Here is a 26,600-nt window from a genome sequence, read left to right as displayed (position 1 = left end):
ATCATGCTATATCGAGTTATAATTACTGTGGTGTGTGTTGATTTCTGCTGTTGATGTGGGTCTTCGTTTGTCAGCTATATTCTGTATGTCACAGACATGGAGAGGTTAAGATTTGCAGGTGTCATGAATTTGAGATGTGAACAGAACTCACGTTAGACGTTTCGAATTAATGTTGTGAAACAGTTTTGGAATGTTGGATAAAGTTACATTGACAATTACTTGTGTCACTGTTATCAGTCCTGTAGTAGGTAATGATAGTGTGTCACCTATATGTTTACGTTAAATGTGAATTTATAATTGCAATATAGGCGTATATATTAATCATACTAATATATATTTGTCTAATTCAGGTATGGCGGGCATTCCAGATGTTGATTTGTTCCAAATTCCTCTTATTGCTCTTCGTACCTCTACAAGAGAAATCGTTTCAACACTTCTGAATCCAATGAAAGTTATTCCAAACAGTGAAGGTTTGCCTAGGTAAGTTGTATTTACCCTATGCACACAAGTAAGTTAATCCTTGTCAAATTTCATGTCTACAAATATCAGAAAATCAGAGCTCTTCATAAAATAATATTTTAATGTTATAACTAAATTACTTTACATATAGGCTATTTCAATTAAAATCTGTAAAGGGAACGCCATTAGGGGAAGTTATCTCCACTCACACGAAATGTGCATTCGACACAACACTTGCCTATCACCTAGAGTGTCTGATAAGTGAGTAGGGGAACAGTGGACGGGGTGGTGGGCGGAGCTTCTACGTTCTGCTTATTGCGATTTTCCCAAAAAATAATCTATCACCACCAAAAGATAAATTACATTTCTTTACAATAGCGTCAATTGGCAGTGATAAAAGTGTGCAATATTCGTTTAGTCGCCGCTGATACTGTAGCCATTTTTCTCTTCTTTGAGGGGGGGGGGGCGGAAGGAACTGGCAGCCCTACCCCATTATCTCCTAGTTTAATTGCCTCATGAGTGCTGCCTTATTAGTGTCACTCGTGAGGTTCAAACCTGTCTTCGGACAGTTGACTAAACAACTGTACATAGGACTCAACTAGTAACCAAATATATAAATGCGTTTTTACCTTAACGTGGTAACTTAATTGTAAAGAACTGTCAGATAAATACTGTAATATCAAGTTGCTCAACTGTTATAATATTTATATTATAATAGGTATAAGTTACAGCAAGTCTTTTAAAACTACTATAAAACTCAATTTACTTAGGCAGTTTAAGTTAATAAACAAATGATAATGCCAGTGTTTGTATATTTTCATGTATATATGAGTGAATATAAAAAAAATGTAAATATTCTCATTTATAAATGGTTGTCTAGGGGTAACATATGAATAGCAGAAAAATCGAACAAACTAGCCTAATTTAGTTTTAAATAGTATCACAGTGAACTAGTGGCTAGAACATGGATTTATAATTCTATGAACCTGGGTTCGAACCCCGGTACCCCTGATTTATAATTTGTGTAGGGCGATCGTATGGCCCAGATAACAGGTCCGGTTCCCCTGTGAAATCCCAACAAATCTGTATCTTCATCTCATGTCATCAAGGGTGTCATGTAGAGCAACTCCCTGTGGTGTACCCTGGGCAACGACTTGGTCGGTAAATTGGTCTACACAACTGTCTTCAGTGTACTTTTAATTTAATTGAACTGTCTTTGCTTGTTGTAATCTACATAGATATGTGTACATACACATACACACTGAGGAGCAAGGAGCAATTGAAGGTCTCAGAGGCAAAGGCAACTAATCACAATTACCACAAAATGAGAAAATAAGAGTGGAACATTAGAAAACCCCACAAAAATGAGTACGGTATTGATTTCTGAAGTTATTTTCATTGGTATAAATTGAATAAATATACAAAATTATCATGAATCTATAATAACGATGTAAAGTTCAAAAAGAAAAGCTTGATAATGAACTTTCAGCTAAAGATCTTCACTGTGAGTCCATGTATTGCTTGTCAGTTCTTTTCTTCGAGATGTGATCTGAAACCACTGTCTTCAACATTTTGGTCGCTTTTCAAGTTTTGGTAAAAGGGAGTACCTGGTTAACAACAGTAACATGTTATAGGCCCCAAATTTTCTAGGGCCTTCAGTAGAAAATAAAACATTAAATAGGCCTACATTAATTGAAAATAAAAAAATTAGATGTGCTTGTAAACTGTCTAGTAAAAATGGCATGCCAGCGTATTCTGATATTCTGACAATGCTGCTGTTTATGTGTCAAGAGAAATGCATGCTGAATGGTACTATTTACCATATTGTGGGTTCTGTGTTTGTGTTGACTCCTTTCTGTGTCGTGTGCTGTAGGATTGTTCTTATTGGTTTGCAGACTACAAAATGAGAAACTTGCAATTTTGAATTAGATTGTGAGGTTTAATACTCTTGCTACTTGGTGGTTGTGTGATTCATATACTCTGTCACAACAGTCACATAAGTTTGTGATTGTTCACTAGTCTTTGTGATACCATTATTTAGTAATATAAACACTGTTGTTATAGTCTTGACTTACGGTTTGGAAAATAAATTACAGACCTACATTTTCATTTCCTGAAGTTTACATCCTTATGTTGAAAAAGTGTCGATTACCATCATCTAAAATTTATTACTACATAAGCTACAGTGCTAATGTTCTAATTGTTTAGCGGTCTGTCAGTAATCTGTTTCTGCTTTCTTAAAACGCCAGGAAGCTTATCAAAAGGTGAATAGCTTATTAGGATTCCTTCTTCAATTAGTCATTTACACCTGAAGAGATTGTAAAGAGATAACCATAGGCCTATCTAATGAAATCACATCCGGAAGATCTGGAAGAAAGTCTTTATGAATTTGTGCAGTTTGCTGAACTATTGAAAATTTATCTTGCTTCTCATATTGGCGCCAAATAAGACATTGTAGAGTTACATTAGTACCATTTGATAATTGACAATTTTGTGGAGTTTCCTTTTCCAAATATAGAAAATTATTTGCGCATTTATTTACCGCTCATGGTTACCAACTTCAGAGAAAAATGCTCATTTTCAAAACTGAAAAGGATTAAAAGTGAACTAAGGAGCACCATGGATCAAAATAGATTCAATAATCTCACTTTAAAGAGCATGGAACATGTATGTACTTCTGCATTAAGCAGACATTTCCAGTATCAACAGATTTTCTTATCGTAAATCTGAAAAGTTAACTTTTAAATTTGTTTTGTTATTTTTGACATTTGGCATTGATACTTTATATAGCCTATATGTAGCTGTTCTATAGGCTTTAACTGGGGGGTGGGGTCATATTTTTATATTGACTGCTTAATTTTTCATGCATGATTCTCTTACAATAATGCGATGTTTCTATTATGTAATATAAATTTGAAATTGAACTGGCAAAAATGTCTTTTCCACTACTTTATTCATCACACACATGTACTTATTATTTTTGTGAAAACCATGCAAGACTAGAGCTGCCTGTGAACAATGTATTGACGTTTAACTGGCTGAATAGCAAATTAAAATGTTGAATTAGTTACTTTACTGTTCAATTAAATGACATATCTTATATATAGGCCTATATATGTGTGTGTGTGTACTTTTTATAAATTTTGGGCTCCTATATAATATTATGCTGTGGACCCCGCACTAGCTTAATCTGGCACTGAAAACGAACGGTACACTGGAAAAATATACTGAAGCAAGGTTATGAGATCATTGATCCTCTCAATTAATAATTTCCTTCCTGTAATGTTTAGTGTGTCTCTTGCTTTTTGTTCATATTGATTTTCATGAATTGTTTGTCTTCTGAATCGGTGTATTTTATTTTAGAGCTGTTTTGGGTTTCTTTTTTCCAGTCCCAATTGATTTATGCCACTCACTCCTTAGTTCCATCAATACTTACTTTGCAATTGGTAATATCCTCCTCAAACTTTGAAGTAGGCTTACTGAAAAAAATGTCTTGCTGAAGTAGGCTTACTGAAAAAAATGTCTTGGTCCATTTCGTTGATTCAAAAAGGGGTACTTCTTCTCTTTCCCCTCCCCCCTCCTCCTGATATTTTACCAATTCCATCTATTCATCTGTAGTAAAGATATTAGGTTTGTCGGCATTGATTTCTTAATATTGTAAGGTCCTGATCACACAGTGAAAATCTGTATAAAGAATTTCTGGTCACTTCATTTTGTAGTATTCATTCTTTTCTGCCCAAGGACAGGTCCTTCACTCCAAACTCAGCATTCTCCAATTTTTCCCTTTTCCATCTTCCTCTTAATCTTTGCATATGATTCATTTATTTTAATGTTGTTTATCATCTGATATTATCTTCTGTCACGAACTTATTTCCCCATTCATCATTCTTTCGAATGCATTCTTCAGCAGACAGTTTCTTCTTAGTCAATGACTCAGCCAATTTCTCTTTCTCTTCCTGATCAGTTTCAGCACTATTCTTTTATTTACGAATGATCATTCATAAACTAATTTTCTATGTTTGTGTTGTAAGCAAATATTAGAAGAATCGGTTTGTCCCTAAATAGGAAGGTTTGCCCCTAAATAGGAAGTGATATGCATGTTAGACAACAAACCTGGAAGTGAAGTTCTGCACGATATTTTATGCTTATGAGACTGTTACGAGTATTAAGAGCTATAATAGAATTTTTAAGTTATTCCGAGATTATCAAGTCAAGGATACAGTGTCAGGTTCTTTGGTGAAATCTTGTGTGAAAACTATTAGGTAAAACCCAGTTGTTCGTAGCATAAATACAGAAATAGTCTTATCATATCCAGTACTTTCCCATCTCAAACAGGACACTGTGCACTCTTTACTGTTATTAGATTACTATTAATTGTCTTCTATGGTATGACAGGAGTATTTCCTTTGTTTATGGCCATATCTGGTAAATTTTCTATCACTTCCAACATTTTGCTATTGTTTTCCTTTTGAAAATTTTGTATGTTTATTGTATATTACTGATCTTGTCTGTCTGCTTTGATTTTGTCGTTCATAAGAAGTCAAATGATGGCATATGTTCTTTGCTGTGTTCAGAGACATATTAATTATTCGTTTCTGACAATACATATGAGCTAGTAGCAAGGTAGAAATTTTTTTTTATATTTGCAAACCATTCTTTTTAGTCTTTGACCTCGATTTGTGAATATGTTAAAATTTTTTACATCAGTCTATCAATAGTAATGATATATATACCTAAAACATGATAGATATTTTATAGTTGAAATATATTAAACATTACCAATAACAAAATTTGAGAGGTTTTAAAAACATTCTGATTTGTGAATGAGTATAATATTGCCTATACTATATATATTTCAAACATTATTTACTTAAAATTTACGAAATTATGCTTTCTCCATTAAAGTAGTTCATTCTCTACAGTTTCAATGGCTACAGATTTCCTGAAAATTTGAAACAATTTGAACAATACAGTATATAAAACTAGAAACAAATATTTACATACAGAATACTTGATAAATTTTACAGGAGAAAGAGTTCGTCCAAAGGGCTGGACTCGGGAAGAGTACCCAAAACGCTCATTGCATTTCCACGTTGAATTGCAATACTTAAGCATTGACGCAAATAAGTAGTAATGGAGATTAAAATTTGTACCTAAATATTATATTATTAGGTTGATGCAAAAGTTAGCAGTGTGTTTTCACTGTGACAAAAGTTTTTATTTGTGATGAATAGAAGATTGAAATTAATCTGTAATATATTCTCCTATATTATCTATGACTCTTTGCCAACACTTGGATAGTTTTTCGATTCCGCATCTGAAGAAATCTGCTGGTTTGGAGCCAAAGAAGTCACCAAGCCAAGTTTGTAAAACATCTTCATTATCAAAGAACAAAAAAGTTGGAAATCTGAAGAAGCGAGATTGGGAGAAAATGGAGGATGTGGAATCACCTTCCAACTAAGCTCCTAGATGGCTGCTTTCATCATGTTAATGGTGCAAGCATGCATTATCGTGTTGCAGCAACACTTGATGCAGTCTTCCCAGTCGTTTTTCTTCAATTGCGACCACAAGGCGTCTGAGTTATTGACAAATGTCAGCAGTTACTGTTATATTCCTGGGAACCATTTCATAGTACATGTCTTCTCATCCTATCAGACTCATAACATCATCTTCTGTGGATGGACACTAACTTTTATACAGGATATTGTGTGTTGAAACAACAAAACCATTTTCTTGAAAGCTTTCTCCAAAGGCATTCTCCCCTTACGCAGCACACATATTTCGAGCCGCCTCCGCTGCCTTTGCTCCTCTATTAAAATCATACAGAAGAATATGTTGGAAGTGTTCGTTTCTTTCCACTTGACACTCCATCTTCTTCAGTCCACTAATAGCACAAACTTTCTTCAAATCCGGAAAAGTCAAGGTGTATTTACAAGCACAACACTCCAGATAACAAATGACAAACAATAAATAATCTCCTAACTATGTAGTGCTGTGTTAACAAACAAAAATGCCATGAATTCACGCATCAACCTAATATTAGACCTATATACATTACAGCAGAATGATATATACACAAGCAACATGTTATATTTGTCAACAACACGTGTATTTTCAATAAAATCCATTTGCAGTATCAAATAAAAAAAATTGACGAACTTACAGAATTCAAAACATTGACGCACAAGCAGACTAATCACACATCACTGTATTCATTTCAATTTTAATATAAACTTTGGAATCCAAATTATGACGTCTTGCAGAGATAAATCTGACAGATATAATTGCATTTTCATAGTAGCATAACGAGAACCGATCAGAGCCTCCTTAGAGAAGTATTAAAAACATTTTAACAAATCTTTCATGATCTTTGCATTGTGGGCACGAAATTCACGTCAGTGTCTTGTCACCCGAAGAATAGCTGATATATATATTATATATATATACAAAAATTGAATATTGAGGTCCCGGGATCGATACCCGGCCCCGGAACAATTTTTCCCTTGAAATTATTCAAATCTGCTTTACAGGAAGCTTTACCTGAAAGATTAGATTTGCAAGAATTGAATATGTACCCTCATCCCTGGCTGTTTAGTTAGTAGATTTCATACTGTTAGGTGCTTAGAGGATTCTAAAACTTGTGCAAATGTATCAAAAGCTTGTATTTTCCATACTGAGAATACTCGTACAGGTCATAAGTCCAGAATCTTCCACACTTTTATATTCTCATTCTTGTATCATTGCATCGAATGTCAAGTTTCAACCTTACCTTCTGCTTTATGAAGTCAGGCATGTTGCCCTTGAAATCGACTATCCAGATATATTTTAAACCTCTTCTTTATGATTACTGAATGCCTCTGCAGTTAATAGTGTTAAATTAAATCATGAAGTTTGTAACTGTTATTTCCTGGAAATGAACTGTACTGCTTCGTTTGTCAGTTTATTTCACATGATACAAAAATAACGAAGAAAATCTTTACATTTGGCTTGGACTAAATTGCCATTGTGCTTTTGATTTTCAATGAGGGTCATTGAGTTCTTTACTAAGAATTATTATATTTCATATGTATAATTTCGGATTAAATTTATTTGGTGGGTACTGAATATGAATAAAATCTGAAGGAAAAATGCTTGTACACAGATAGATGGTATATCCATTACTGCTGCTACTGAAAATATCGAAATACATTTTTTCTACGAAAGTGCGTAAAGCGCAATTTCACGCATTGTTAGCAATGTGTGAAGTGAGCCTTTTCAACACCAGTGCATGAAGTGAGCATAGTGTGCGTGAAGTAAGCAAAGTGTGCATGAAGTAATAATTTGAGGCTATTGAAGAAAAAACATTGTATGATACACATTCGTGAAGTTGTATTTTGACATTTATGTATTTGAGAAACGAGGCTTCCCTTGTTTCTCAAACCTACACTCCTGTCAAAATACCACCCACTTCACGAACTTGTATCATAAATAACTATTTGCATCATTATAATACTTTCTTTTTATATAATTAGGAAATAAAAATCTGAAATTAGTCTTCATATCATAGAAAGTCTCGTAAGCTTAAGGTAATCCGGAAATAGATATGTAATTTATGACTAATAGATGATAGTGATTTTTTATTTATACAGGGATTGGCGAGGATTGGCACAGCTGACTGGTATGAATAATCAGATGGTGATACTTATTGGCTCAAAACCAGACCCGACTGCACAGGTGTTGAGTCAGTGGCGACAAGGTTCAATAGGCCTTTTGAAGTCTTACTTAGGTCAGTTGGATCGTTGGGATGTGGTAGATGATACAGAAAATGAGATGGGTAAGTATCTTAATCAACCAAAGTAGTGTCATGTTGTTGTTGTTGTTTTCTAATGCCAGGCATTTGTCAATGAAGTCATTTGACCTCTTGCACTCCAATATTTTTCAAAGATATTATCATGACCAGCCACTGAAGCACAGATTTTGAGATGTTCCGAATCCATTTCTTGGTTTGAGTTGCACAATGGACAGTTAGGGGACTGATATAGCCTATTCCAATTCTATGCAGGTGTTTGGCCAAACAATCATGGCCTGTTGCCAATCTAAATGCAGCTACAGACGATTTTCGTGGTAAATCGGGAATTAACTGTGGATTTTGATGCAGAGAGTTCCATTTTTTCCCTTGGGATTGTGTTATTAAATTTTGTTTGTTGAAGTCTAAGTATGTAGATTTAATAAATCTTTTCACAGAGTAATACGTAGATTTAGTAACAGGTCTGTAAGTAGCAGTGCTGCCCTTCTTTGCTAAAGCATCCGCATTCTCATTTCCCAGGATTCCACAATGGTAGTGTCATAATTTGTAAGAAATTATCCTTTTCGTTTATGGTTATTTTAGGCATTTCAGCATTGTTTCTCAAAAGCGTTGGGACAAGTGTATTAATGCACATGGGCAATATTTTGAAGGGAACTAAAGTACTGTGAATGTAGAGTTCAATAAAAGTGCAAAAAAAAAAAATTCCAGTTATTTTTGGGTCCCCCCCCCCCTCATATGAGTTGCCCTTGCTTCAGCTGAGAAGTGCTATCTGTTCCTTTCCAACACCCGTACCTTCTTGGAGAGGGAGACTCTTATCTGACTACTTTACTAGACTAATGCAACCAAGAAGAGTACATGTTGACAAGGGAGCTGAGTGTGTTACATCCTAGTTGTTTCATTACTGTACTTGAATCCTTCACTTTTCTAGTGTCAACCCTAAGATTATAATGAATTACCAGTAATTTGTGTAAAACACTGAGGGAATATTGGCATGGTTGATGTTGAAAGAGAGTGGTTTCAAAGTTGCACTCTCTCATGTGGTCCTGAACTTTTCAGCTTCACACGGTTTTTCCTTAAATATTACACTTCTGGGTGAGTTAAGACGAAAATAGTCGCAATAACTGAATTCACACTAATATCATACACCAGTACCCATATTATGTCCAAGAAACCATTTTTTTTTTTTTAAGAGTTGCGTCTTGGGGGGTTTATTTCTCATACTTTCCAGTCACATATTGTATAGTCTAGTTCTATAGCCGATTTTAACTATCTCTTAGCGAAAAGACTGTCTGTCCACAGTAACAGATGTTAATTATTATTAACTAGCTGTACCCATGCGCTCCGCTGCACCCGTTAGAAATAAATATAAAGTAATTACATAATTAAAATAGGATGTTTGATCCAGGGAACATTCGTGTTTGATAGAAGGATAAATCGTTTAATATGTTACTTAATTTAAATTGTATTTAAAATATTAAAATGCGATCATTTTGATCCAGAGAACCTCATTTGGTGCAATGACAATTCCTTTAACATGTTATTAATTGTTATTACCAATTATTTTTGGAAAAGCGAAAATTAACAGAAAAATTTTGGCTAAAGATTTATTATTATGTTTATATTGTATTATATTATATTATATTATATTATATTATATTATATTATATTATATTATATTATATTATATTATATCATATCATATCATATTATATTATGTTATGTTATATTATATTATATTATATTATATTATATTATATTATATTATATTATTTTATGTAAAAAGTGTGTTGATAACGGATGTACTCGAATTAGAAAGTTTTTAATTTGTTGTGGGAGCTCTTGAATCTCAGGAGGAACAGCTTTTACAACAGCGCAACATAATCTGCTTGGTTCATTACCCAATTTTTTTGCATTGCATTTATTGCATATATATTTTATGTATTTTAACACGATTCAATTGAGCATAGTTAAAATTTGAATTATAAAATAATGGATTGCTAAGCTAACGTACTATTACTGCATAATAAATTAATACACTCTCGTTGTTCGTTAATTCTCTGAGATAAAAATGAATATGTTCATAAACATTATTTTCAGAAATACAGGAAATGAATATACAGAATAACCTATCAAGTTTTCTGTGCATAAGAAGCTATTTTAATCTTACCTGTCCTCAATTCACTCACAAGTTACTGTAATAACATTATAGCGTTATGTCCATCCAGAGAAACTACACTTTCCAATGATGAAATAATAATTAATTATACAAATCGGTTAATTTAGCTTCCTATATTACTTCATACAAACACAGAAACATTGTCTGTAGGCTATGTTTCATAGCTTTCGATTGTTGTGTCCAAGGCCCCTTATAGACGAAGTCATTTGTTTTTTATTTCAATACACCGCCTTAGATGACAGTTATTTTAATTTTAAAACTCATTTATCTCATTAAATATCAGTCCTATCAAAATTTTTCAAAGAATAAAACTTACCAGAAATCATTTTTAAAGAAACTTTTGTTATGTAACATTTTTCACTAAAATCAATAATAAGCGAGATATTTCGATTTATTTAATTCAGGCCCCCTTATAACACCCCTTTTAAATAACGTATTTTGAATGCTATATAGCCTAAAATCTAAGTTACAACGAACTTAATTTATATTCCAATTTTCATCGAAATCCGTTCAGCCATTATCGCGTGAAAAGGTAACAAACATACAGACAGACAGATAGACAGACAGACATACAAACAAAAATTAAAAAAAAGCGATTTTCGGTTTCAGGATAGTTAATTATACATGTTAACACCAATTTTTTTAGAAAATCGAAAATTACCAGAAAAATTTTGGCTACAGATTTATTATTAGTATAGATTAAAGACATCAGCTCAAAGAATTTGTGTGACCACAAGGGTCCTGAATACAATAAACGTGTACAATATGATGTGATTTGAAATACTGTTAATGTGAATTTAAATACAAAAATGAAACATACGAAAATGGTGCAATAATTGTGTCAGTGGTAGCTAAACAAACATTGCAAGAATCTGAACTTTCAGAAAGACTTCTTTTGCTCATTCAAAGAGCTACAACCTTCCAAATATGTCATAATTTTAGAACGTTCATAGCTATTGAATGAGATGAATTGAAATTCTTTCAGTGAATGATGATGATGATGATGATGATGATGATGATGATGATGATGATGATGTTTATGATAACACAATTCAATCTATGGACATTTTTGTTATTTTTGTAGAACTTGATGCCAGTCACTTTTTAAAGAGGAAGAACGAAACAAAGGCTTCAGCAGCAGAATTGGATGCTGAGATTGATAAACAGATCCTTACAATTGGTATGTATGACATTTTTAAAAGTAGAGTCTCTTCCTCTCTGTCCAACTATTGTTAGAGTACAATACAAAACCTGGAACTTTTTGTTTGACCCATCAGCAGTCATTACTGCTGCATAGTTTGCTGGAATTGGCTATGAGATCATACTGGAGTGCCAAAGATGAAGAAGATAAACCCACAGAATTCCATTAGGACAAGGACCTTCTGCATGTGCAGAGTTAACTTTCTTTGTTACTTGCCAGGAAAGCTACTCCTGGCAAGGAATAATTCATAAAATACATAAAATATAAATAATATTTACTTACTGTTGATTTAATGACACTGTTGGAAATTATTTTCTCTCTTGTCGATATTAACTCTGGAAACTTCACAAAATAAATTAGATATCTCGCATTCTACATCCAATATATATAACTTTTACACACTTTTTCTTTCAAGATTCCAAGTAAACAAAAAATGCATACATTTAGATCTGGAAAATGATATGACACAATCCTAGATCAAAAAATTTCCTAAAAGATTTTCCATGAAAAAAGTAAGTCATGTGAGACATTGCAAAGTTCTGTTGGAAGCAACAGTGCTATTTTTCCTCCAGCGAGCATAACAAAAAAGGATTCAAATATAATTTACATAATGCTCTGTATTTACTTGTCATGAAAGATATTGGATAGATGATCCTACTAGTACACTGACTGTACCAATCTCCCACTTACACTGATAGAGTGCCAGTCTCCCAATTTTTCGTCATGTAATGGAATCTGTGATGAATTGTGTGTGGGTTTTCAATATCTCAGACTCGCAAGTTTTGAAAGTGAACTATTGCATTTAAATAAGACCATAGTTTGTCACTAATTAATGACAGTGATATCAATGTATACAGATGTAAACATGTATTTACCTTATTCGGCTGCTTTAATGCATGCACTAGAGATTTTACCAGGGTGAAATTTTAAGTTTGTAAGTTCTTCTAAAACTGACATTTGCAAAATACCACATTCTGAGCTAATTGACAACTCGATTTTTTTTTCTTTTTTGTTTATTTTTATTCTTGCACTTATTTGTTTGAGCATTTCTTGAGTGATAAGATATCTTCTTGTTACAAATTGATCCATTTCCACGTAACAAATTCAAAAAAGTTCAACATAATAAGATTTAGAGTAATGTAGCTCACTGTGAACAAATTTTATATTTCAGCTGATGTGTATCAATTAGAACAGGGTTTTGAACCTCAACATTATGATGCATTCCTATTGTATGCAGAGGAAGATCAGGATTTTGCAATGCAAATTGTAGATAAAATGGAAAGAGATTATGGATTAACGGTAAGAATAACAGAACCGTACATTTGTACTTCTTAAGCGGTTCTTTTATTGGTCCTTTCAGTTACATTGGTCATATTATGATGAAGTGAAAAATTTGTTTAGTTTGCATTTGGAGTGAAGGATACTTGAAGGGTTAGGGGAAAAAATATGTCGATGTCGACCTTTTGATATTTTTTATTTAAGTAGTACACTCTGTTCTTTAGAGGTACTATGAGCCTGTCAAGTCACCATATGCTAATAAGCATCGTAGTCCTTGTGAAACAGATTTGAAGATATGTAATGTGGGGAAAGAACAGTTGATGTCAACATGTTAAAACGTCATTTTCTCGGAACAACTTATTATGGACATCGATGTTTCCTTCCCCCAACCCTTTACTTGTGTCTGTACATAAAATTGTCGCCTTCATGTGTGCCTTCCTCTCTATGCTATTCCTCCTATAAATTGTAATGATATGGTAGACGTTTTCAGAATCTTCCAAACAATGACAGAATGATAGGATGTGATTTATATTTTCTGATTGGAACATCAAAATAGTTATTAAAATATGCAGAAACTTCTTGCTCACTCAAAGAAGGAAACTTGGGCAAGAAATGCTGTATGTATCAAATGTACTGGTACTATTGATTATTGAAAGTTGATTCGATATTTCAGGCCTCATTATCACAAAATCCACTTCAAAAGTATTTCTTAAAAACAGGATTTTCCTTAAACCGGTTTCTTTAAAAGCGGAAATTAATTACATTATTCTTATGGTATTTTGGCTGGAACTTAACAGATTATTCCTTAAAAAACTGGAACATTAAAACAGGCTTTTATTGTATGCAGTTTCATTTGGACTAAATCACTACAAAGTATTGTTGATTAAAATAAAGATCTATTAATTTCTTACTGAAATTGTATATCATGTGCATCAATCTCCAATAAATTAACTTGTAGGCTGGGGCAGTTTATTGTGTCTAAAATTTGATTCTGTGTCATTAACTTTATGAGAGTGATTATGCAATGAGAGACAGAATTAATGTGAACACAGAGTATGCTGAAACAGAAACAATAACAAATGCTGCTGTGTTCATGATATTCAAATAAGAATTGCAGCAGCAAACGGAGTATGTGATGTAATTACCACACAAGCAAATCTCTGTTACAGACTTTCTGTATGTCTTTGCATTGCTTTACATATCTAATTTCGAGGGCTTCAGTAAGAATTTTTTCCTGCAACGAACTAGAAGAACAAGTAAATTTTTTCTCATTCTTTGACAACAAAAACCTACACACTGAACTTGTAACATGCCTGTTCAATTATTGTGTACTATTTTTGTATTCCAAATGTTTGCATATTGCAGAAGAGTTTGTAATCTTGATGAGAAAGGTGGAAAGCTAAAGCTCAGGCCAGTCAGTGAATAGTAGCAGCAACAGCAGCAGCATGTCTTCACATGCATCTTGACATGTTATGTATCTTCTTTCATAACTACAGACATAATCACATCTTATTTTTCTACACTACATAGATACACACTATTCTATTTCTCTACCTTTTTTTTTTATCCAAGACATAATACTTGTGCTAAATGACAGACTGGATATAAATATGGTCTTGCACAGTTTATGTACTACAAAATCACTTGATATATTATTATTTTAGCTACTGTGTACAATTTCTAATGACTTAATGAGAGGTATGTTGAATTTCGTATTACATTCTCCTTTCGAGAAGATTGCACTTATTTATACAGGGTGATTCAAAACCTCTGCGACAAACTCTGAGGGATGATAGATCTAACAATAAGGAATCTCTTTTGTTAAACAACTTATGTCTTTTGACGCGTCGTTTCGAAGTTACCATTGAAAATGGTTTTGCACGGGCATATGTCAATGTATGCAAATGTGTTTGTTTGTTTGTTTATTTGTTGAGATGTTTGTAAGAGACGAGAAGGTTGTTGTTGTTTGTTTACGTTTAATGTTCAATGCCTTTTCCTTTCAGTTCAGTCTAATCATCAATTGAGAATGGATGTCTACACTTTTCCCGAGTTAGCCAACATGGTAATGTGTTATGGGGAGCGGAAACGGAAGAAGAGCTCTCCACATGTACCAACAACAGTTTCAAAACAGAAATCACTCTTACCACACAATGTTTGCTCGACTTTATCAGCGCCTTCGAGACGATGGGTCTCTTCGTCCTTGGTGCATTGGTGGAAGACTGCGTAGACATCCATTCTCAATTGATGATTACACTGAATTGAAAGGAAAAGGTATTAAACATTAAACGTAAACAAACAATAACAACCCTTCTCTTCTTTTACAAACATCTCAACAAACAAACAGGGGTGCACACATTCGCATACATTGATGTATGCTCATGCAAAAACACTTTCAATGGTAACTTCGAAATTATGCGTCAAAAGACATAGGTTGTTTAACAAAAAGGGTTCCTTATTGTTAGATCTATCACCTCTCAGGTTTGTCGGTGAGGTTTTGAACCACCCTGTATTTTATGCACGTTTTTAAAACAACTCTTTTCTTTTGCAAACAGCTCTGCTTGAAAGATCGTGACTTAATTGGAGGCTTGACTTTCGAACATGAAGCCATCATGCGCCTAATTGCCAAGCGGTGTAACCGACTAATTGTTGTAGCTTCACCAAACTTTCTCAAGAGTGAAGCAAATAAATTCTTTGTAACATTTGCTACAGCTGTCGGAATTGGTGAGTAATAAGATGAATGATGTGTGCAATATTTTGTATTTTAATGTGAAGAAAATCAGCATAAGGTACAGAAAGGAATTAATAACATGATAACATTTAAACAAGTAAAAATATTTCTTTAATTCAATCATACAGTTGGGTGTTGTAGTTCTAATAAATGTAACAGAATTGGATTGGGAAAAAACACACTGAAATGATAGACAATATAGTAATTTTTCCAATTCTGAAACTATATCACAATGAAAAAATACTCTGGAACAGTATTACAATGAAAAAATACTCAATATTTAAAAGAAACGTTTTCCCTCTCCTTTCTCTTCATTTTTATTCTCTTTTTACTTCGGAGCATCCTACCCCATATTAAGTCATGTGGTCCAGTTACGATCTCGAAGCTTCTCTTGATTGAATTTCTGATTTGTCTTAATATTTGATTTATATTGTGAAAGTTTTGCTCTTATCTATTATATTAACATATTTTCTTAAATTTTTTTCAATTGTTTTCTGCTGTCGTGAATATTTTTATGGAATGTTACTATTATATGTTTGGTTTTATATCATATTATTCCAGGGTTTTTCCTTAACCCATTAATAGCAAATGTTGGTAACATTCTGCGCCAGACCCTGGGCTCATGTCACTGTAATTATCATCTTCATCCATCCTGCCTACTTCCATACTCAATGTTATCCTATCATATGGGACAAACAGATTCTGAATCCCAACATCAGAAAAGGATTCTTCATCATAAACTCCAAAAAAGTTGGCAGAGGTGCAAATGGCTACACGCCAGGCATTTGACAGTAAAGTCGTTTGACCTCTTGCACTCCAATATTTTTCAAAGATATTATCATGGCCAGCCACTGAAGCACAGATTTTGAGGTGTTCCGAATCCATTTCTTGGTTTGAGTTGCACAATAGGCAGTTAGGGGACTGATATATTCCAATTCTATGCAGGTATTTGGCCAAACAATCATGGTCTGTTGCCAATCTAAAAGGAGTGAAAATGGCAAGTTGTAGCCGATTTAAGTGAACACCATATTTTAACGTTTTGGTGGCTACTTCATTCACACACAACCCCCAGAATGTCTGGAGGACCACACCTGCTGTTGGTCGACGGGTCCATTGGACCTAGCTGGAAGATCTTGTTGATCACCAGCTTTTCCTCCTTAAGCCACTGGAGGACGACTTTAGTGCCATAGCAGGTCAGCACTAGGAACAGAAAAATAGAAAGAGGAGGAAGGAAAGGGAAATGAACACCAAGGCCTCGAATGCTCTAATGCCTTTGGGGTCGAAGAAAGTAAGAGTTCAATGAGAGGACTGGATGGGAAAGGGTAAAGAGGGAATTAGGTATTGAATAGAGGAAAATTATACCAAATTCGGTCATTAACTCATCAAGCTGACCAGTGCTAATTGATGAGTAGCCCCTCCCTTTAGTTCAGCTTGTAAAATTATGCTTACTAACAGCTGCACCACGGGAAGGTAGGGATGGGACATTGGATATTTGTCCAGGTTGGTTCCTTAAAGCCTTCAATGGGAAGGATTATTGGCTCTCCCCCCTGTATCCAACAGATACCCTTTTGCAACCATAACAATATTGTATGTCTAGTTTAAAATAACAAATTGTACTAAAGTAAATCTTTTTTCATTTGCATAGGATAATTTTGTAATACATCCTCTTTCCTGTCTAGATCAAAGACTACGCAAAGTAGTTCCAGTTATGTACCAGAGATGTCAGTTGCCTTCAGAATTGACGTACTACTTCTGGCTGGATTACTCACGTTCTGGAAAATTGTACGATTTCTGGACCAAGTTGCACAACTCCATACTTTCTACCACAAGTGCACAACCTGTTAAGTAAGTGAACCACTTATTTGATATTTCTATTATTTGTTTGTTTTCTTTATCAAAGTGGGAGAACTCATTTTTATATTGAGAGCATTACAAAACGTAGTCAGACAGGAAGATGTCTAGCTACACATGCATGTTTTCAGTCCACTCTCACGCTTGTCGCAACCCTACCTTAAAGTACACACTAGTGAAGAATGTTATCAGCTGTGTGTCTATTACCTCAAATACTGTCATTCCACTTCAAAATTAGAAGTTCATTGACAGTATCAAATCTGAAATCATAAGCTCCCCTTCCTTTCTTCTAAAGCTCTTTTTTGCCCTCTAGAGGATATTTCTTCATTCTATGTTCACAAATCGTTCCTGTGGTCTTGAAACTTGAGCAAAGGTTACACATGATTTCGAAAATTCTGAAAAAAAAAAAAAAATTGTCGAAAAATATTTAATGGCTTAGTAAATCTTCTACAACTGTGATGAGGCTTTCTATAACTTCTGTTCCTAGTGGAATTTTATCATTCTTATTTTGAGTCCTATGGCCGAAGTAGAAGTCAAAGTTGAAAAAAACTGTATCCATTTTCTCCACATAAGGTCCAAAACTTATAACCAAAGAATTGATTTTCCTTTCATGAATTGTTTCACATTATAATGGCCAATGTACTTTACGATCTTTTCATTCACTTATAAATGCTTCTCAAAAACTTCAGACTTCGGGAAAGCAGAATTTGCCATGTCTAACATTGGACGGACTTCGAAATTCTTGTCAGGATTTTGAGCCTCTAACAGTGCAGTGTCATTCAAATGCAGGTAAGATTTCAGCTTCTGGAATAAGGTGTATGTGTATTACTTGGCTCCAGTATGACTTTGTTTTGTTTGGCAGTCAATGTTTGGCAATGCCACTATTGTGTAGAACAAGGGGGCGTCATTTTTAATCGTTTCTGTAACACAGTACGTTGTGACTAGCTCTTGCATGAATGATTGGCTACAATACCGATGCAAAGACAGGATATGCATTGCTTACAAAGTTTGTTTTAGTATCTCTGTCTACCATAGACCTATTCTTCTGCAACATAGTTCTGAACCACTGTGTATTATATATATTAATATAAAAAATTAGTAGCAACAATGAAAACAGACATATTATAAATTCACTACTCCAATAGTGGCCATAAGTATCAAAAGAATTCTATCGTTCAGATATCCACTGTCCTCAATTGAGAACAACTATTTTTATATGACCAAAACAGACGCTGAAATATTCTTTTTCGCAAATATTTGTATATTAGCTCTATCTGTAATTCATATTGGTTATATTTATAGATTAATAATTGCGAAATTATAGCACTCCTCCATTTTATATGATATTTTCATGATAACTGTGTAGTTGCATTAAATAATACGAAAAAATGGAAATAAATTACATGAAGATATAAACTGAAATTAAGTTCATTTTTATTTCTAAAATAATGTTTAGTTACTGTCTCAAGGTTCAAAAACTCGAAACAGTTTTGAAATCGTTATAACAAAAATTAATAAAATATATCTATACTGTACTCGTTTGGGACTAAATAGGTTAAATCTATTATTGTTTCGTTGTAGTTATTGTTTTGTTACTTGCCTTTATTTTATAATTTTGTTCTTGCGGCATGACATTCATTTAGTTTTTTAACACACGAACAGATCGCGTATGTGCATCAAGTATTGGAAGAGTGACATATATGGCAACATTGCTCTCAGTATGCATCAGCTGGTGTTCACAAAGTATTTTTAATCAAAGTATAATGACCAATGCCAACAACATTATAAAATTATGCTGTTGTTTATTTACTTAAATATTTTTCACATTCAAATTGTATAGTTGTAGGAATGTTAATTTCTGATTCCCTCTCGTATTTTACTTAACTGAAAATTACTTGTAAATTTTCGAAATTGAATTGTCTATTTGTTATCAGATGTAGTCTCTTATCATTTTAGGACTAATGGAAGTGGGAAATCTGTTGTGATAGGTGATGGACGTATCAGTTTTTAATTCTTTCGTCTATGTAGAGTAATCATTAGGCTAGATTTTTATATAACATCAGTAAGTGAAATACGTGCAATCATGTATTTAAATATATAATGTCATGAAAAAGATTTTATATATATATACACACATATATATATATATATATATATATATATATACACACACATATATATATATATATATATATATATATATGTAATACTGATAAGTGGAAAGTATTGTTATTCTTTGTAGGCCTACATTTTATTGAATGCAGTTAGTTGAATTTTATATTAATAGTCTGTCCTATATTGGAGAGCAAGAGAGTTAATGGCTTTATTGCCATGAACTCAGCATTGGTTAACAACACATTAACCCTTTCATTCACTGTGTCCTCTACAGAGGACAGCAACTTCAATGCCGCTTCATGGACAATGAGTTGTTGAGAGCGAGTCCTCTCAAGTGGGACAGTTCATATCTGGAAATCCAGGCATCATGCTGTAAAAATAAGACTGTGGGCAATTCACAAAAACTTAAAAGGAGCCAAGAACAAACAATTAGATTTTTCCAAACAAAAACATAATTCGTGACTGAAAGGGTTAATAGAGCCATATTAAAAATTAAAGTACAAATACTGAATACATGAACAGGAAGATGTTAATAGTGCGTTATAGAAAGTTTGATATAATGAATTTATTTAGGAATTCATGAAAGTCACTTTCAGGTTCTACAAAAGAAAGTTTGCAGCTACCGTAACACGACACATATCCTTAAAAAGTCCACTTGTGAAAGTCAAAGGCTGTGTATTGAGTTAAAAGCATTTGCTTCTTAGACAAATTTTATTGCTACTGTTTGCTTTTACTTTGGAGATCACTACATACATGTTCGAGCTGAAATTCCATTGTGCACGAATTCTTTTATTGTACTTAAAAATTACAACCTTGTGAACAGTTGTTTACAAAAGAGGAGACAACGACCATGTTTTGAGAGAAGATAGCATTTGTGACTATTGAGTTGTGTTTCTGTGGTTGACAGGACACAGGTGCCAGCAATTAAGGCAAATGGAGAAGAAAGCATCAGCTACAAGGTTCAACCTGCATTGGAACAAAATAAAATAACTTCGCCAAATTGTGTAGATGAAAGAGATGAAAGCTCTGCAGATACTTGCAGTTTGAATACTGAATTATTGAGCATTCAGAGTGGACGGGTGAGTTTTCATATATTATTTTATTCAATTGCAAGTAAAGTAATTATTTTATAGGAATATGTGTTAGACTATTGCGTTATATATTAGCAGAAATTCTGATGAACTACTATGACTAGTATCTCGATAGAGGACATGTTCTTTTAACGGATTTTATTGATTGTTCAGCACTGTAACATTATACAGATCTATGAGAAAAGAAATAACATGACAATAATTAAATAACAGGAAGGAGGTCAGCCAATATGAGAACATGTTTTAAAGTATACTAAATGTCTGTCAAGAAGACTGAAAGCTTTTACATCTGTCTTGATTTCTCTCTTAAAAAGATAACTTTATATTAATTATTGTGCATAGCTATTTGTGTTGATCTTTTCATGATCAAAAACTTTTCCTAAAAATGTTACTAAAATTATTCTTTGAAGTACATGGTGAGTCAAAATGTGAGCGTCCCTCCCCCCCCCACCTCTCCATTTTGCGAAGAAACTTTTGTTAATACGAAACTGCAGCATACATTGTTTGAAACAGGAACTCAGAGTTTTCAGAGCACGCATGTGTTTCGATAGCTGCCACTAGGGTACAGATATAACAATTCTATTCTATACAGAAAGACAAGATAGCAACTGGACCAGAGCATGCATTACCATTGGAGTGCAGACATTACAATTCCATTGTATAGGAAAAAACAAGATAGCAACTGCACCAGAGTGTGCATTCGCATTTATATCTGGCTTGACTTGGCTTTTGAGGATCAGATCAGGGATGGATTCATGCATTTAGGCTTATAGTGGCTATTGTGCAGACTATATATGCGATAATTATGCAAGCTCAATAGGCGGCCTTGGTGGCATTCGTGAATCCGATGTTGACAGGTGGGTCATCCTTCTCAATCCTGATAAGCCAAGTTCCATCCCCATCTGATAAACTCCAGGGTGCAACGGCCCAAACTCTTCCTTTATCAGCATCAGAAATCTGTACTACTCCTAAGACTTAACCTATTTTTAACTACTCAGATGGTAGATAAAATGAGGGGGAGGTGAAGATTGTTCGTGGAATAAAAGAGGGAAATGGGAGTACCCCGAGAAAAAACCATCTGCAGGTTTGCTTCATCCACCACAAATTCCATCATGACTTGGATGAGGATTGAACCTTGGCTGCCTGAATGGAAGACTAGCGTACTAGCACTGGAATTCTTACTGAGTCACGAAGTATGCTTTTTGATGTTTAGTGTGTTGGATTTTCCTGGTAATTATTTGCTGTAAGCTCCACATAGGACACGATGCATGGGTTTTCCTTGTTAGTTTACACTATGCCAGCTACACAGTTCTACTGACACTTCATACTGTGAATCTATGTTAAAATTTCTTTTGTACATTTCACACTTATGCTTTTTCACATTTTTTTTTTCTCTCCTAAGGTCCAGGGAAAAGTGCTATACTTTTCATATTAATTTATTTTGGATATACGTTTTTCATTTATTCGTTTTTTTTTTTTTTTTTTTTTTTTACAGTAATATTTTAAACTCCATGAGTGACGAAACAATCATTTATAAATATGTTTTAAATCAATTTTGCTCGAAATCAGGTTTGTCGTCAAAATGTAAGAAACCAAAAATACAGCACGTGTTCATTGTTAAGATGTGGTCCACTTTGCAATTCGTGGAAATTCGAAATTGCCCATGCTTGCCTCCAATAATCTTGTGTCCTTTAATGATGCTGTTACTGCTTTATAAAAATGAAGCGTTTCATAACTATCATGATGTAACTGAACAAATTATGAAACAGTTATCACAATTTGAGGACATGATTTATTCCTAAGGATCAAGCAGTCCAAAATAAAAAAAAAAATTAAACAAATTCCATGTTAATAAATGCTATTTCATTTTATTAAATTAATTTCAGTTATATGGTGTTCTCATTTATGTCTTTTTTTCTTCAGATCGCCACAAAAATGTATTGATGAAGTTTTATATATATTTTTAACTGTAGTTATACAGTACAACAACGTTTCCTTGTTGAAACGTATCTACTGAACAACAAATTTTACGATTTGTTTACTCAAGTTTCAGTGGCGTTTTTCAGAGCTACACAACCATTTAAAAAGTTGTTATTTTATTTATTTATTTATTTTTTTTTTTAATCCAATGCCACCAGGTTGTCTTTTCGACATTTCTGGTCTTCTCTCCTGGCCGTGGCTTAGTTGTAACCCACTTCTGAGGTTGGGGCGCCTGGAAGGCGGAGTTACATTACCCCGATGATGTGATAGGATGATTATGATAATAGTGGCAAGAGACAGGTTTGTTCTCAATAAGAAGAAACATCCAGTGTGATTTAACAGAACGAACACTTGAGGATGTGCATGAAAGCATGAAGTTGAGCTCAAGAAAAAGAACCCATGGTCTTGCCAAGTAGGCCTAATGAACATTTCAGTACTCTGTTGTAAAAGGTTTGACCTTAGCATTTCTAAATATTGTAAGAAGAGTTCTAGTCGACTACATGCAGTGATGAAACAGTTGTTTATGTTGAACAGTTACACACATGTGTACTTATAAACAATAAATTTTATAATTTTCGCCCATGGAGTAGGCCATTTGAACTGTTTAACCGCCATTAAATTATATATTTATTATACTATTTTGTCTTACAGTTTGATATACCATTATTAAAGAAGCATAAATCGCTAAGTGTGGAGTCCCTCAAGGCCAAGTCACCCAGAAAATGGTTGAAAAAGATTCTACCAAAAAGGAAAGCACAATTAGCTGAAGCAACATGATGATTACTTTACCTGTTTATCATCATGTCGGTAAGTTCACCATCTTTAACCCTTTTCCACCAGAGTTTATAGTTCAGATCAGCTTACTTAGTACCCTGAGGGTGCAATCTAAACCATTTTCCCCCCAATTACTACATATGCTAGTGGATTATAGTGATTTTCTAGATGTCAGGTTGAATTTTCTTTACCAACTTTGATAAGTTTTACTGAATATGTATAAAATGTCATTACGTTCGAAATAAAGATATGCTGGTAAAGGAATTCATTTTTGAGATCAAAACTTCAGAAGCAATTGATTCTGTTTTAATGCAGACGAAAGTATTCATGAGGTGGAAATTTTCATTAGTCTTTCTTTTCACTCTAGTGGTTACCATACTTGCCGTTGATTCCAAAATCCGTGAGCTAATACTCAGCTGGGGGTGATGTATTTGTACAGAGTACAGTAGTGAAATCAAGGTTTATTATTGTAGATTTATGATATATGTAGAAACTCTGACTTGGAAAAAACTCGAAGTAACTCTTTTTTGCTCCACCAAGTTCTCTGTTTTGCAAAATAGATGTGTCTGTAGGATGTTTCATGAAACTACAGAAGCTTCTGACAGGTTTTAGGGAACAAAATAAAATTGGCCTGAACTCTGCTAGTTTCACAGTGTGAAGAATTTCATTTCTGATACAAGAGCCGAAGGTACAATTTGTTTCTCCTGATGATAAGACTATGTACCCATATAGAGAAGGTCGCTGAACTGCAATGTTAAATTTTTATGTGAGCCAGAAATGGGCAGTAAATTTTGCCTGAAACACTCAGATTCAAGAGCAGCATTCTTTATATGCTGTAAATCTATGGCCCATCCATTACAGCTTTTCTTTTCTTAAAGTGGAAGTCATTCCTTTAAGATCCATCACTCTGAGACAGGTTTGAACCTTTCAACCTTACACCTAATAATAAAAATAATAATCATTCTACAACCAAGGATGATAATCAGAGGTAAATATGTAGTATAAAGTTCATAAATAGGATATAGCTAATATATCTAGTTAATTGCCGAGCATCTGATAAGATTTGTTATGATTAGATTGTGCACCATGAGAGTAAAGAATGAAGTGTCGTAATTAAGATAAACTAATATATTACTAATACATTTTTATTCTTTCCAGTTTGTCATGTTTACAAACAGGAAGATGGCATATTAATTTTACGAACTTCAGACCTCAGCAGACTACTGTGGGAGTCCATATTTGTACAATTTGAGAACAGAAGAAGTGACTTTGATTAAAACCTGGAATTGGATGCTTTGGAGATAAAACAATCATGTTTTCAGTTTTAATTTAAGTCACGTAATTTAAAATGTTTTCTGTGTAAAGAGAACTAGCAGTTGTGAAGTGCCATGCAAGTAAGAGTTCAGAGGCTACTTGTTAAGAAAGGAAATAGCTGTTATCTTTGCATCACTGATGCTCTTTTGCATATTTCTACTTTGGCTAATATGTCAAAAGTAATATGTATGAATGGGAATGTGTGGATCTCGAATAATTTAGGTTAAGTTATCCTGCAGAATTTGTATGTTAAATAATAGCTGCATACCTTTATACTGGTATTTTAATAATAACTGACTGAACACATAGTCAATTAGTAGACCTGATATAGGAATCTGTTTAAATTGGGAGAAAATATTCAATACTGGTACCGTAAATTGCTCAAATTCATTAATTACAAATTTGATACAGTTTTATAGAATAGGTATCATTCAGCCCATACCCACTAACTCAACCAAGTTAGATGTGAGTTCAAAAAACAAGAATAATATTGGAAAAAGTTGAAATACTGTATATTTTTATTTTTATACTGACTGAAAATGTGCTAAGAAATTGGTGTCTTAAGAAGTACATAACTTTAATTCATGTAATGACACAAGAATGTCTTTATCTAATATTGCATTACTCATATTCATGATTCTGGTTTCTAGTAGTTCTGACTTTCTGAAGATCAAGTAGGTATAATTAGTGTGGTCACCGTTTCATTTGTGCTGACTACTTAAAGGTAATTTAAAGTAGGTAATTATTTGTTCATTGTTGTTTTATAAACCGCAATTTATCCTTCTTTTTTTCTCTCTGGTGAGTAGCATATTAAGTTATTTACTAGTGCTGAGTTCACAACTGGTAAAAATAACGGTCATTGATAGAAATAATTAGATTCTGTTATTAACATTCTTTTTTTTTCTCTTCATGAATGAACATTTAAGAGAAATGTTCTTAAAATGCTGAAATGTTGCATGTTTGTTCCTATGTTATACTGTTTGGTATCAAACTCACTTTGCTTAAGGTGGCCTAGATAATATACCTACTTCATGTTAGTTGATATATACATTGTTTTATAATAGTAGCTTGTGTCTTTTCTTGTTCTGTGACATAATGATTGACTTGTTCTCGAACAAATGAGGACATTCTTTACATCAACAATTTTCAGACTAAGACTTACATTTTAACATACGGTAAGTTATTTCTCCTACTGACATAATGTGAAATTCTCACGTTTACTTGTGGCTTACTATTCATTAATTTCGTATGAGGCTTTGAAATAAAAATAATTTCTCCCATAACAGAGTCGTATTTTGGTTTTTGAGGTGACAGTGATGAAGAATTGTTTTACATCTTCGAGGATATCAGTGAGACACATCTGTCTGTAAGGCAGGGAATATGGTACACCGAGGAATAATTAACCAATAATAAATAGATTCAAGTTAAGAGCCCTGCTGTTACAAAAAAAACATAACATAATAATACTTTTAAATTTTAAATTATTTTTATGAAATTATAAATAAGATGATTATCCTTGTAAATGATTGAATTCTGTAAAGAAATATTATCTCCGATTTTTTATTAATTATTTACTTATGTTTTTATTATATTATTATTATTATTATTATTATTATTATTATTATTATTACTACTGTTACAATTACTATTATCGTTATAATAATATAAATAATATTATGTCAGGGTCCTAGGACCTCTGATTTTATTTTCTGAAGAAAGAAGCTACAGTATAATAATTATTTTTATTGCATCTTAAAAGTTCATTACTCTCAGCTGGAGTTGAACCTGTAAACTTGGAGTCCAATGCCAAACATGTTGTTGTTTAGGTAACTGTCCGAAGACAGGTC

At 33.4% G+C, this 26,600-nt stretch overlaps 1 protein-coding gene across 1 annotated transcript; it reads left to right on the top strand.

The window, feature by feature from the left end:
- Myd88 (myeloid differentiation primary response protein MyD88) lies at positions 1-26,309 on the top strand. The gene is made up of 10 exons (XM_069815975.1): positions 1-248; positions 351-480; positions 8,088-8,272; positions 11,506-11,601; positions 12,794-12,921; positions 15,453-15,621; positions 17,308-17,473; positions 20,502-20,673; positions 23,317-23,472; positions 24,598-26,309. The coding sequence occupies exons 1-9, from the start codon at positions 191-193 to the stop codon at positions 23,440-23,442; spliced, it is 1,230 nt and encodes a 409-aa protein (XP_069672076.1). The 5' UTR covers positions 1-190; the 3' UTR covers positions 23,443-23,472; positions 24,598-26,309.
- Positions 26,310-26,600: the final 291 nt, after the last annotated feature.

Source organism: Periplaneta americana, chromosome 17 (assembly GCF_040183065.1).
Source record: "Periplaneta americana isolate PAMFEO1 chromosome 17, P.americana_PAMFEO1_priV1, whole genome shotgun sequence".
In the NCBI taxonomy this organism is placed as follows: Eukaryota; Metazoa; Arthropoda; class Insecta; order Blattodea; family Blattidae; genus Periplaneta; species Periplaneta americana.
The sequence above is the reverse complement of the archived record's forward strand: the minus strand, read 5'-3'. Positions and strand labels throughout refer to the sequence as shown.

Excerpts from the sequence above, each read along its gene's own strand:
- Myd88 (XM_069815975.1), top strand. The coding sequence starts at position 191 with ATGTTGGATAAAGTTACATTGACAATTACTTGTGTCACTGTTATCAGT. Across the intron at positions 249-350 it reads TGTTATCAGTCCTGTAGTAG|GTATGGCGGGCATTCCAGAT; the intron begins GTAATGATAGTG and ends TGTCTAATTCAG. Across the intron at positions 11,602-12,793 it reads TAAACAGATCCTTACAATTG|CTGATGTGTATCAATTAGAA; the intron begins GTATGTATGACA and ends TTTATATTTCAG.